Source organism: Falco biarmicus, chromosome W, assembly GCF_023638135.1.
Source record: "Falco biarmicus isolate bFalBia1 chromosome W, bFalBia1.pri, whole genome shotgun sequence".
NCBI classification, from domain to species: domain Eukaryota; kingdom Metazoa; phylum Chordata; class Aves; order Falconiformes; family Falconidae; genus Falco; species Falco biarmicus.
This window is the reverse complement of record NC_079310.1, coordinates 1,502,681-1,515,740: the sequence shown is the minus strand read 5'-3', so window position 1 is coordinate 1,515,740 and position 13,060 is coordinate 1,502,681. Positions and strand designations below refer to the sequence as shown.

Here is a 13,060-nt window from a genome sequence, read left to right as displayed (position 1 = left end):
AAAAAGGAGCCCAGAGCTGAGGGACAAGTTGTCCAGAGCGGATGGAAAAAGTTACTCGCGCACTTTATGTGGAAAAGGTTGCGATGATTGACCGTTCAATACATAAGGCATGGCGTGGAAAGAAAGGAAGAGAGAAAGAGTGAGAGAGAAAGCAAAAGAAGAGGAAAGAAAGAAGAACAGAAGGAAAAAAAAGAAAAAAAGGAGCCCAGAGCTCAGGGGCAAGTTGTCCAGAGCGGATGGAAAAACGTACTCACGCACTTTATGTGGAAAACGTTGCGATGATTGTTCGTTCAATACATAAAGCATGGCGTGGAAAGAAAAGAAGAGAGAAAGAGAGAGAGAAAGGAAAAGAAGAGGAAAGAAAGAAGAACAGGAGGAAAAAAAAGGAAAAAAGGAGCCCAGAGCTCAGGGACAATTTGTCCAGAGCGGATGGAAAAACGTGCTTGCCTACTTTATGTGGAATAGTTTGCGATGATTGACCGTACAATACATAAGGCATGGCGTGGAAAGAAAGGAAGAGAGAAAGGAAGAGAGAAAGAGAGAGAGAAAGGAAAAGAAGAGGAAAGGAAGAAGAACAGAATGAAAAAAAAGAAAAAAAGGAGCCCAGAGCTCAGGGGCAAGTTGTCCCGAGCGGACGGAAAAACTTACTCGCGCACTTTATGTGGAAAAGGTTGCGATGATTGACCGTTCAATACATAAGGCATGGCGTGGAAAGAAAGGAAGAGAGAAAGAGAAAGGAAAAGAAGAGGAAAGGAAGAAGAACAGAAGGAAAAAAAAGAAAAAAAGTAGCCCAGAGCTCAGGGGCAAGTTGTCCAGAGCGGACGGAAAAACATCCTCGCGTACTCTATGTGGAAAAGGTTGCGATGATTGACTGTTCAATACATAAGGCATGGCGTGGAAGGAAAGGAAGAGAGAAAAGGAGAGAGAAAGGAAAAGAAGAGGAAAGAAAGAAGAACAGAAGGAAAAAAAAGAAAAAAAGGAGCCCAGAGCTCAGGGGCAAGTTGTCCAGAGCGGATGGAAAAAGTTACTCGCGCACTTTATGTGGAAAAGGTTGCGATGTTTGACCGTTCAATACATAAGGCATGGAGTGGAAGGAAAGGAAGAGAGAAAGAGAGAGAGAAAGGAAAAGAAGAGGAAAGAAAGAAGAACAGAAGGAAAAAAAAGAAAAAAAGGAGCCCAGAGCACAGGGGCAAGTTGTCCAGAGCGGATGGAAAAACGTACTCGCCTACTTTATGTGGAAAAGCTTGCGATGATTGTTCGTTCAATACATTAAGCATGGCGTGGAAAGAAAGGAAGAGAGAGAGAGAGAGAGAGAGAAAGGAAAAGAAGAGGAAAGAAAGAAGAACAGAAGGAAAAAAAAGAAAAAAAGGAGCCCAGAGCTCAGGGGCAAATTGTCCAGAGCGGATGGAAAAAGTTACTTGCGCACTTACTGTGGAAAAGGTTGCGATGTTTGACCGTTCAATACATAAGGCATGGCGTGGAAAGAAAGGAAGAGAGAAAGAGTGAGAGAGAAAGTAAAAGAAGAGGAAAGAAAGAAGAACAGAAGGAAAAAAAAAAGAAAAAAAGGAGCCCAGAGCTCAGGGGCAAGTTGTCCAGAGCGGATGGAAAAACATACTCGCGCGCTTTATGTGGAAAAGGTTGCGATGATTGACCGTTCTATACGTAAGGCATGGCGTGGAAAGAAAGGAAGAGAGAAAGGAAGAGAGAAAGAGAGAGAGAAAGGAAAAGAAGAGGAAAGGAAGAAGAACAGAATGAAAAAAAAGAAAAAAAGGAGCCCAGAGCTCAGGGGCAAGTTGTCCAGAGCGGACGGAAAAACTTACTCACGCACATTATGTGGAAAAGGTTGCTATGACTGACCGTTCAATACATAAGGCATGGCGTGGAAAGAAAGGAAGAGAGAAAGAGAAAGGAAAAGAAGAGGAAAGAAAGAAGAACAGAAGGAAAAAAAAGAAAAAAAGTAGCCCAGAGCTCAGGGGCAAGTTGTCCAGAGCGGATGGAAAAACATCCTCGCCTACTCTATGTGGAAAAGGTTGCGATGATTGACTGTTCAATACATAAGGCATGGCGTGGAATGAAAGGAAGAGAGAAAAGGAGGGAGAAAGGAAAAGAAGAGGAAAGAAAGAAGAACAGAAGGAAAAAAAAGAAAAAAAGGAGCCCAGAGCTCAGGGGCAAGTTGTCCAGAGCGGATGGAAAAACGTACTCGCCTACTTTATGTGGAAAAGCTTGCGATGATTGTTCGTTCAATACATAAAGCATGGCATGGAAAGAAAGGAAGAGAGAAAGAGAGAGAGAAAGGAAAAGAAGAGGAAAGAAAGAAAAAAAAAAGGAAAAAAAAGAAAAAAAGGAGCCCAGAGCTCAGGGACAAGTTGTCCAGAGCGGACGGAAAAACGTGCTCGCCTACTTTAAGGGGAAAAGCTTGCGATGACTGACCGTTCAATACATAAGGCATGGCGTGGAAAGAAAGGAAGAGAGAAAGGAAGAGAGAAAGAGAGAGAGAAAGGAAAAGAAGAGGAAAGGAAGAAGAACAGAAGGAAAAAAAAGAAAAAAAGGAGCCCAGAGCTCAGGGGCAATTTGTCCAGAGCGGAAGGAAAAACGTACTCGCCTACTTTATGTGGAAAAGGTTGCGATGATTGACCGTTCAATACATAAGGCATGGCGTGGAAAGAAAGGAAGAGAGAAAGAGTGAGAGAGAAAGGAAAAGAAGAGGAAAGAAAGAAGAACAGAAGGAAAAAAAAGAAAAAAAGGAGCCCAGAGCTCAGGGACAAGTTGTCCAGAGCGGGCGGAAAAACGTGCTCGCCTACTTTATGTGGAATAGCTTGCGATGATTGACTGTTCAATTCATAAGGCATGGCGTGGAATGAAAGGAAGAGAGAAAAGGAGAGAGAAAGGAAAAGAAGAGGAAAGAAAGAAGAACAGAAGGAAAAAAAAGAAAAAAAGGAGCCCAGAGCTCAGGGGCAAGTTGTCCAGAGCGGATGGAAAAACGTACTCGCGCACTTTATGTGGAAAAGGTTGCGATGATTGACCGTTCAATACATAAAGCATGGCATGGAAAGAAAGGAAGAGAGAAAGAGAAAGGAAAAGAAGAGGAAAGAAAGAAGAACAGGAGGAAAAAAAAGAAAAAAAGGAGCCCAGAGCTCAGGGACAAGCTGTCCAGAGCGGACGGAAAAATGTACTCGCCTACTTTATGTGGGAAAGCTTGCGATGATTGACTGTTCAATACATAAGGCATGGCGTGGAAAGAAAGGAAGAGAGAAAGGAAGAGAGAAAGAGAGAGAGAAAGGAAAAGAAGAGGAAAGGAAGAAGAACAGAAGGAAAAAAAAGAAAAAAAGGAGCCCAGAGCTCAGGGGCAAGTTGTCCAGAGCGGACGGAAAAACTTACTCGCGCACTTTATGTGGAAAAGGTTGCGATGATTGACCGTTCAATACATAAGGCATGGCGTGGAAAGAAAGGAAGAGAGAAAGAGAAAGGAAAAGAAGAGGAAAGAATGAAGAACCGAAGGAAAAAAAAGAAAAAGAGGAGCCCAGAGCTCAGGGGCAAGTTGTCCAGAGCGGACGGAAAAACATCCTCGCGTACTCTATGTGGAAAAGTTTGCGATGATTGACTGTTCAATACATAAGGCATGGCGTGGAAGGAAAGGAAGAGAGAAAAGGAGGGAGAAAGGAAAAGAAGAGGAAAGAAAGAAGAACAGAAGGAAAAAAAAGAAAAAAAGGAGCCCAGAGCTCAGGGGCAAGTTGTCCAGAGCGGATGGAAAAACGTGCTCGCCTACTTTATGTGGAAAAGCTTGCGATGATTGTTCGTTCAATACATAAAGCATGGCATGGAAAGAAAGGAAGAGAGAAAGAGAGAGAGAAAGGAAAAGAAGAGGAAAGAAAGAAAAAAAAAAGGAAAAAAAAGAAAAAAAGGAGCCCAGAGCTCAGGGACAAGTTGTCCAGAGCGGACGGAAAAACGTGCTCGCCTACTTTAAGGGGAAAAGCTTGCGATGACTGACCGTTCAATACATAAGGCATGGCGTGGAAAGAAAGGAAGAGAGAAAGAGTGAGAGAGAAAGGAAAAGAATAGGAAAGAAAGAAGAACAGAAGGAAAAAAAAGAAAAAAAGGAGCCCAGAGCTCAGGGGCAAGTTGTCCAGAGCGGATGGAAGAACGTGCTCTGTTGGGGCTCTTGCTGTATTGAATGATTATACTGAACTCTGAAGCAAGTGGAAAAATACTGAAGAAATAAGACGAGGTCATGGCCAGAACAGTGGGATGAAGAAAAAGGAGCAAATTGCAGATGTTTGCACAAAACCAAGGCCGACAGGACGCGATAAGAGGAACTAGGAGACCGCAGAAAGGAGCCTACGTGCCAGAACAAGCAGAAACAGAAATCTTCCCAGTAAACAATTGTTAACCAATCATATTATTATACGCTTCTAAGATAGCCAATCACGTTATCGCACGTTTATAAAATGCCTTATAAAAGTTTACCTGGTTTGTACAATAAACGGATCAGATCTTGAACTCTGTGAGTATTCGTATCTGACTCCCGCTCGCCCAAAATGCCCGCAGCATCTGGTGACCCCCGACGTGATACAGGGAGGGTTGACAGTCAGGAGGATCCATTAAGGGTCGTGTTACGAGCTGCGGAGCCGGCGAGGATCCTGCTGCCAGCGGAGAGAGAGCTGGGCGCCCTAAGAAAGGCGGAACGTGCACGGCTGACCGGTGAGTCAGGAAATTTAAGCAGGATGGGAATCACTGCATCAGTGGTGGAAAAAGCAATCGTAGACAGTTTGATGAAACTGGCAGAAAAAACTGAAACGCCAGTCTCACGGCAGGCAGTAGTTGATCTGCTATGTTGGAGTCGCCGCCGTGGTTACCTTGCTTCTACGCAAGATGTATATAATAATGAAACATGGAAGAAAGTAGGAGAGGACTTATGGGAATCTGTGCAAGTTGGGACTAAGGGGGTAAAGACTTTGGCTCGCACGTATCGAGCTGTACGGGGTATGGTCGCGCAGTTACACGGCGAGGCTCAAGTCGCTGCAGCTGTTAAGGCTGCAGTGCGGTCTCCCGGCGATCCTACTGCTCAGTCGGAGGAAGAGCCAGAGGGACAACCTCCGTGTGAAAATCCCCCCGATTATACATCTAAAGCTTATCCAGTACTGACCACTGCTGAACGAATAGCGTGGGGATTAGATGATGAATTACCACCCTGGTGTCCTGAAAAGGAACAAACGGCAAGCGGCAGACAGACATCAGTACCGGCAATTGCGAGTACTGGATGTAAGTCTGCTGGGATGGGAACAACACAGCCCACAGCTCCTCCAGAGGAGGAAATGGAGACTGAGCCTGAACCGTCTGACAATCTGCCTCCTTTACCTCCCAAAAGTGGCAGTCTTTACAGCAGTGATGAAGAGGCAGCACCGACGCCTTATTCGGCATTACGGAAAGAGCTGCGAGAGCAGGAAAAGAAGATGTCCGACCTACTACATCATATGGAGAGGCTCGACAAGGACTCTAAAAAGAAAGATGTTAAAAAGGCATATAAAAGTGCCCATAAGGCTATAATTGAGGGGTTAGAGGCTCTGGGGGATAAAATTGAACAAGATGCGTGCGCAGTACCTTTAGACCCTAATTTTGACCCCCGAAGGCGATACAGGGGCCTGGTAGAGAATTGTAGCATAGAAGGGGATTTTTCGTTTACCCCGTTAGCTGCCCCTGTAGTGTTGCGTCAGGGTCAGCCGACATGGGAACCCCTGGATTGGAAATTGGTGCAGGGTATTCAAAAAGCTATAATGCAGTATGGCCATAATAATAAACTAGTGAGAAATCAGGTAACAGCCTTAATTAAGTATACTGAGTTGGTGCCAGCTGACTTAAGAGCAGTTATGGAGCTTATCCTGTCTCCAACAACATTCATGCTTTGGTTAGCAAAGTGGCAGGAAAATCTAGAGTTGAAACTTATAGATAACATTCATTTGCCACAAGGGGATCCTTTACGAGTAGCGCCGTTAGATGCCTTAATGGGTACAGGTCCTTATCGCGATGGAGCTGCACAAGCAGCGTTGCATACCAGGGTGTTACAACAATCGAAACAAGCTGGGTTAGCAGCTTTCTTGGCGCTACCTCAATTGCATATGCCAACCTTACCATATACAAAAATCTTGCAGAAACCTAATGAATCCTTTTTTAGTTTTGTTGACAGATTAAGAGAGGCCATTGATAATGCTCCTAACGTCACTCCAGATCTCAAGATTGTTTTAACTAAAGAAATTGCTGTACAAAATGCAAATGCCACATGTAAACAACTTATAGCATTCCTACCCCCTGGGGCATCCATCACTCAAATGATAGAGGCATGCGCAAGGGCTCCTTTGGTTGAGGAAGAGGCCAAGGCAAAAATACATGCCAATGCTCTAGCAGTAGCTCTGAACAACAACAGAGTGCAAGGCCGAGGGGACCGGGGTCTTAAGCCAAAATGTTATCAATGTGGACAGGAAGGTCACTTTAAACGTGACTGCAAAAAAAATCTAGGAGGAAAGTCTTTGTTGAATGGAAATTGTTTGCGTTGTCAAAAATTTGGTCATAAAGCGGCCGATTGTCGCTCAAAATTTAAAAAAGATGGTACACCCCTTTCTGTTCCGGGAAACGGGAACAGCCGCGCTCTGAGGGACGCGGCCAAGAAATATCCCCAGAACCCAACAAAGTTCATGGCTGCCTCGGCGAGCTGTGTTCAGCCACCAGAGGAAGTGCAGGAGTCGATTTGGCCGTGGCAGAACCCATAAATATTACCGATGAAAAAGTACATGTACTTCCTTCTACAGTTAGTGGCCCTTTGGGTTATGGTTTATCTGCACTCCTTATAGGACGCTCTTCTGCGTCAAAAAAGGGGATTTTTGTTCTTCCTGGTTGCATTGATGCCGATTATACCGGACCTATTGGAATTACGGTAAAAGTTTTTTCTCCACCTGTTCATATTCCAGCAGGAAGCACTATTGCACAGCTCATTCCATTCCAAGCTACTGTCCCTAAAAAAGGAGAAAAGGACAGGGGTCGAGGTGCATTTGGCTCAACGGGTATGCCTAATATTGCCTTTTGTCAACTTGTTGGTGCCGAACGGCCAAAATGTAATGTTAAGATATCTGGTCCACAAGGTGTAATTCTTCCTAATGTTTCAATGATGATTGATACTGGCGCTGATGTTACTGTTCTTCCTTTCTCAGTTTGGCCTACCATGTGGGAATTAGATAGTGCGGGTTCAACCATTTCAGGCATTGGGGGAAGTCGTCTGACACAGGTCAGTAAAAACTTCATTCTTTTCACGGATCAAGAAGGACATCAAGCATGGGTAAAACCATATGTCCTACATACATCATTGTCCTTGTTAGGTAGGGATGTACTCTCCCAATGGGGAATGAGAATCTCTACAGATTTTTGATTGGGGCCATTGATAGCAGCTCTCGCCCAACTTTAAAATTAAAATGGAAATCAGAAACTCCTGTATGGGTTGATCAATGGCCCTTACCTCAAGAGAAGCTGCAACACATTCAAGAATTAGTCCAAGAACAATTGGATTTAGGTCATATCAGACCTTCTGTTAGCCCATGGAATACACCCATTTTTACAATTCAAAAGAAATCAGGGAAATGGAGATTATTACATGATTTAAGAGCAATAAATGAAAAAATGGTTGACATGGGTGCCCTTCAGCCTGGACTGCCTTCTCCCGCTATGTTACCACAAAATTGGGACCTATTAATTATTGATTTAAAAGATTGTTTTTTCACTATTCCCCTGCATGAAGATGATTGTGAAAAATTTGCATTCACAGTACCAGCTATAAACCGTGCCGCTCCAGCAAAAAGGTACGAGTGGGTTGTACTACCTCAGGGTATGAAAAACTCCCCAACAATATGTCAGTGGTTTGTGGATTTAGCTTTACAATCTTGGAGAGGGAATAATCCTAACCTCATTTCCTATCATTATATGGATGATCTTTTAATAGCCAGCCCTTACACACTAGCCCATGAAAAAGAACAGGAACTTATACAGTGTCTACATACTTTTGGATTGGTTATAGCAAAAGAAAAGGTACAAAAACTAGCGCCCTGGAATTATCTTGGTTTGCGCATCTCAGAAACAAGAATCCAGCCACAAAAAATTATTAGTGTCCCAAATATAAAAAACGTTAACGATGTTCAGAAGCTAGTTGGAGACATTCAATGGTTAAGAACTTTCTGTGGAATTTCCAATATGGATTTGTCTCCTTTATTTGCACTGTTGAAGGGTAGCTCATCACCCGCTGATCCCAGATCCCTTTCACCTGAAGCTGAAAAAGCCCTAGAAAAAATTACACAGAAAATTCAAAATGCCGGAGTGGACAGGCGATTATTGAATTGTCCATTTACCCTACTCGTGTATAACCAAGACACAGAAATTGTGGCTATAATAGCACAATTGCCTGTCGATCGATCTATGATTTTGTTAGAATGGGTTTTCCACAGTAACACCTTAAAAGCCACAGTTACTACTAGAGTGGATGCAGTAGGACAGTTATTGCTGAAGGCACGAGAACGTTTGCGTACTCTTGCAGGATGCGACCCTGAAAAAATTATTTTACCTGTGAAAAATTTGTCCTTGGCTGACTGGTGGATTCAGATTTCTGAGTGTTTTGCTGTGGCGACCCTAGGTATTCAATTAGATAATCATTATCCCAATCATCCCTTATTCAAAACTTCCTTAGTATTGGAGGAAAAATCTTTACAGCAACAAAATCCTATAAAGAATGCACTTACGGTTTTTACCGACGCTAGTAGCAAAACTCAAAAGTGCGGTTATGCCTATAGGGATGACAAGAACAATTGGATCTCTCATATAGAACAGATGGAAGGTTCAGTCCAAATTTTGGAATTAAAAGCGGTGTTAATGGTGTTTCAGGAATTTCGCAATGTCCCTCTTAATGTTGTAAGCGATTCTAAATATGTTGTTGGAATAGTTTCACGTCTTTCGCGTTCCCTTTTAGGGTCTTTTATAAATGACAGACTTATGGCCCTGGTTATTCAGATGTGGAATGAAATAAATTTTAGACAATTTCCTTGGTGGATTACGCATATCAGAAGTCATCTGGATTTACCTGGTGTTTTATCAGAAGGCAATGCTTATATAGACACTCAGGTAGCATCCCCAGTATTACAAAATTCTCCTCTAAAACAAGCGACAGAGTCACATGCCTTTTTTCACCAATCTGCCCGGTCTCTCCAAAAACAGTTTGGCCTGTCTCGTCAAGACGCTAGGACTGTCGTAGCGGCCTGTCCTGATTGTGCCAGGCTAACACCTCTTCAACAGGAAGGTACAAATCCTAGGGGGTTACAACCTCGACAAATCTGGCAAACTGATGTCACAGAATTCACTCCATTTGGAGTACTTAAATACGTCCATGTCACAATTGATACCTGCTCGAAAGCTATTTGGGCGACTGCTCATAAGTCTACCAATGCTGTTGCCTGTATTCAGCATTGGAGTCAGCCATGGCTGTGTTGGGCCACCCAGATATGGTAAAAACAGATAATGCCCCTGCATATCTTAGTGCCCGAGTAAAAACCTTTTTGCTGCAATGGCAGGTGAAGCATGTTACCGGAATTCCATATAATTCTGGTGGTCAGGCAATTATTGAACGTGCCCATCAATCATTGAAACATTACCTGTCTGTTTTTCGAAAAGAGGGGGAGAAGAGTCCTCATGTAATAGTGGCAAAAGCATGCTATGTACTGAACTGGTTGAACCCCAGAACGGAATGTACTGAACAGCTGATTTTCTATCACTTTTCTAATAATCCCAACGATTTTTCGACTCGTGACATAGCTGTCCAGGTATTTGACCCTGTCTCAAATTGTTGGTCAGGGCCTCATAATTTATTAACGTGGGGTCGGGGCTATGCATGTATCTCCACAGGGGCAGTGACTAAGTGGATTCCGGCAAAATGGGTTCGCCCGTGGATTGAAAATCGACCCACTGAAAAGAAAGAGCAGGGTGACTACGACAGGATTGACTCTTAAATGGACAGGAGGGATCAGTGGACACAGTGGGCACGGCATCGAGGAAGGTTATTCCGACCACCACAACCAGATGAAGAAAAGCGCTTATAGATAAGTTAACATACATCATTCTGCCCATCTTACAGCAGTTGCCTCGGGAGATACAATGTCAATTACCCTCCGGTGAATTGTCTTTGTTACACTGTAATCGTATCGTGCGTGCGTTGCAGGATCTTTTTGGGCAAGGACCGATAGAAACAGAAAATTCTTGTCCTATATGTGCTACTTCTTGTAATTCAAGAGTTACCCTATATTGTGGATATTGTAAAAAAGTTGAAGTATATAGGCGGAAGGCTTTACACTCTTGGCTGTGTCCACCCTGTCGGTATAGTATCCTACGTTTTGGTTCCGGTGGTTTTTCCCTTCTTACTGGGACATATGCCCCTACTTTTTCAGGTATAAACGAGGCCTTACAATCTTATGAAGCCTTTGAACAGATATTTTTAGCAGAATATCGAAACGAACTCATCTTCTGGGTTCGCATTATAAAAAAAGGTTTTGAGTCTCATATAATACAACATCATTGTAAGTGTGAATGATGGCATTATTTTTGGGAATAGGCTTAATGAATATCGCTTTTGCTTTTGCTTTGTATAGTATAGAACCTAGACAGAATATGTGGGTTACGTGGGCAAATCAGTCAGGAGTTACAGATTTTTGTCTTTCTCTGCAGAAAGCAAGTGATCCTTTCCGAACATGTTTAATTGGCTACCCTTATATACACTGGCCTGATTTTGAACCTTTAGGAGTAAACTATACGGCTATAAATCAATCATATTTGGCCTGGTTAGATAAGAAGTATAATGACACGAATTTTGGCCTTAGTGATAACTGTACCTGGTGGAATACTACACTTATCAAAAATACGTATTTTTTGCAGCAGTTGGTTTATTACCTAAATGTATCAATCTATTTACCTCAGCAAGAATTAGACCTCTGGGGATCTTTTCCAGCAGCGGGGCCTTTAAAAAACATTAGTCGAACACTTAATTGTACCAGAGATATACCAAAACTTCGACCTATCAATGGCTCAGGCGCTGTCATGTTTGGGGATGCATGGAAACGCATCATGCATCGTGACAATGTAACACAGTTTTATTTAGGATATCAAAACGTATCAGGGAGTTCCAACCATTGGAACACTTCAAAACATGCCGGTGAATTTGATGTGGAAAATGTTACGGCAAAATTATTACCAGAAGGATATTTTTTAATCTGTGGGGATAGGGCATGGCCTGCTATACCATTTCGCCCCGTAGGAGGGCCCTGTTACATTGGCAAATTAACCATGTTTGCACCTGCCATGCGTGACCTTGTAAAACAGGGGAGAAAGAAACGCAGTCTTCATGATTTAAGGCCAGATTGTGATGATAATGTAAATCTTGGCACAGTGGCTGGAACTGTGGCTCTTTCATTTTTTCTTCCCGGTGGCGCAGCAGCTGCAAACTGGGCTAAACTAAAGACTCTAGCTTGTTGGGCAGTAAAACAATTTAATTCTACTGCGGACATCTTATCAGGTCTTGCCACTGATGTTGATAGCTTACGACATGCAGTTTTGCAAAATAGAGCTGCTATCGATTTTTTGCTTTTGGCACATGGATATGGGTGTCAGGATTTTGAAGGTATGTGTTGCCTAAATCTTTCAGATCATTCACAAAGTATCCACCGACAGCTAGAGGAGTTAAGAGATCGTATACATCAAGTTAAAGAAGGTTCCTCAGGCATAGATGCGTGGTTTGCTTCTTTGGGCATTGGAGGGTGGTTGAGGGATTTATTGAAACAAGGTCTGTCTATATTGTTGTTTGTTATTCTTTTGTTACTTTTAGTGCCTTGCCTTTTACAATGTTTTCAGAGCTGTGTGGAACGCAGTATTAATGCTGTATTTAAAAAGAAAGGGGGAGGTGTTGGGGCTCTTGCTGTATTGAATGATTATGCTGAACTCTGAAGCAAGTGGAAAAATACTGAAGAGATAAGACGAGGTTACGACCAGAACAGTGGAATGAAGAAAGAGGAACAAATTGCAGATGTTTGCACAAAACCAAGGCCAACGGGACGTGATAAGAGGAACTAGGAAACCGCAGAAAAGAGCCTACGTGCCAAAACAAGCAGAAACAGAGATCTTGCCAATAAACTATCGTTAACCAATCATATTATTATACGCTTGTAAGATAACAATCACATTATTACACGCTTATAGAATGCCTTATAAAAGTTTACCTAGTTTGTACAATAAATGGATCAGATCTTGAACTCTGTGAGTAATCGTATCTGACTACCGCTCGCCCGAAATGCCCGCAGCACAGGGGCAAGTTGTCCAGAGCGGATGGCAAAACTTACTCGCGCACTTTATGTGGAAAAGGTTGCGATGATTGACCCTTTCAATATATAAGGCATGGCGTGGAAAGAAAGGAAGAGAGAAAGAGAGAAAGAGAAAGGAAAAGAAGAGGAAAGAAAGAAGAACAGAAGGAAAAAAAAGAAAAAAAGGAGCCCAGAGCTCAGGGACAAGTTGTCCAGAGAGGATGGAAAAACATCCTCGCGTACTTTATGTGGAAAAGGTTGCGATGATTGACTGTTCAATATATAAGGCATGGCGTGGAAAGAAAGGAAGAGAGAAAAGAAAGAGAGAAAGAGAGAGAGAAAGGAAAAGAAGAGGAAAGGAAGAAGAACAGAAGGGAAAAAAAGAAAAAAAGGAGCCCAGAGCTCAGGGGCAAGTTGTCCAGAGCGGACGGAAAAACATCCTCGCGTACTTTATGTGGAAAAGGTTAGGATGATGGACTGTTCTTTACATAAGGCATGGCGTGGAAAGAAAGGAAGAGAGAAAGAGAGAGAGAAAGGAAAAGAAGAGGAAAGAAAGAAGAACAGGAGGAAAAAAAAGAAAAAAAGGAGCCCAGAGCTCAGGGACAAGTTGTCCAGAGCGGATGGAAAAATGTCCTCGCCTACTTTATGTGGAAAAGTTTGCGATGATTGACCGTTCAATACATAAGGTATGG

At 42.9% G+C, this 13,060-nt stretch overlaps 1 protein-coding gene across 9 annotated transcripts; it reads left to right on the top strand.

Moving 5' to 3' along the window:
• Positions 1 to 4,154: 4,154 nt before the first annotated feature.
• Positions 4,155 to 9,994, top strand: LOC130141855 (uncharacterized). Of its 9 annotated transcripts, XM_056323078.1 has the most exons (4): positions 4,284 to 4,698; positions 6,960 to 7,052; positions 7,200 to 7,273; positions 9,928 to 9,994. In XM_056323078.1, the coding sequence occupies exons 1-4, from the start codon at positions 4,536 to 4,538 to the stop codon at positions 9,934 to 9,936; spliced, it is 339 nt and encodes a 112-aa protein (XP_056179053.1). In that variant the 5' UTR covers positions 4,284 to 4,535; the 3' UTR covers positions 9,937 to 9,994. The 9 variants fall into 9 exon arrangements, 3 of the variants coding, with proteins under 3 accessions (XP_056179053.1, XP_056179052.1, XP_056179051.1); XR_008819199.1 differs by lacking the exon at positions 6,960 to 7,052 and having other exon boundaries at positions 4,428 to 4,698; XM_056323077.1 differs by having other exon boundaries at positions 4,466 to 4,698; positions 6,960 to 7,273.
• The last annotated feature ends 3,066 nt before the right edge of the window (positions 9,995 to 13,060 follow it).

Bases quoted from the DNA above. Each gene is read 5' to 3' on its own strand.
- LOC130141855 (XM_056323076.1), top strand. From the start codon at position 4,722: ATGGGAATCACTGCATCAGTGGTGGAAAAAGCAATCGTAGACAGTTTG.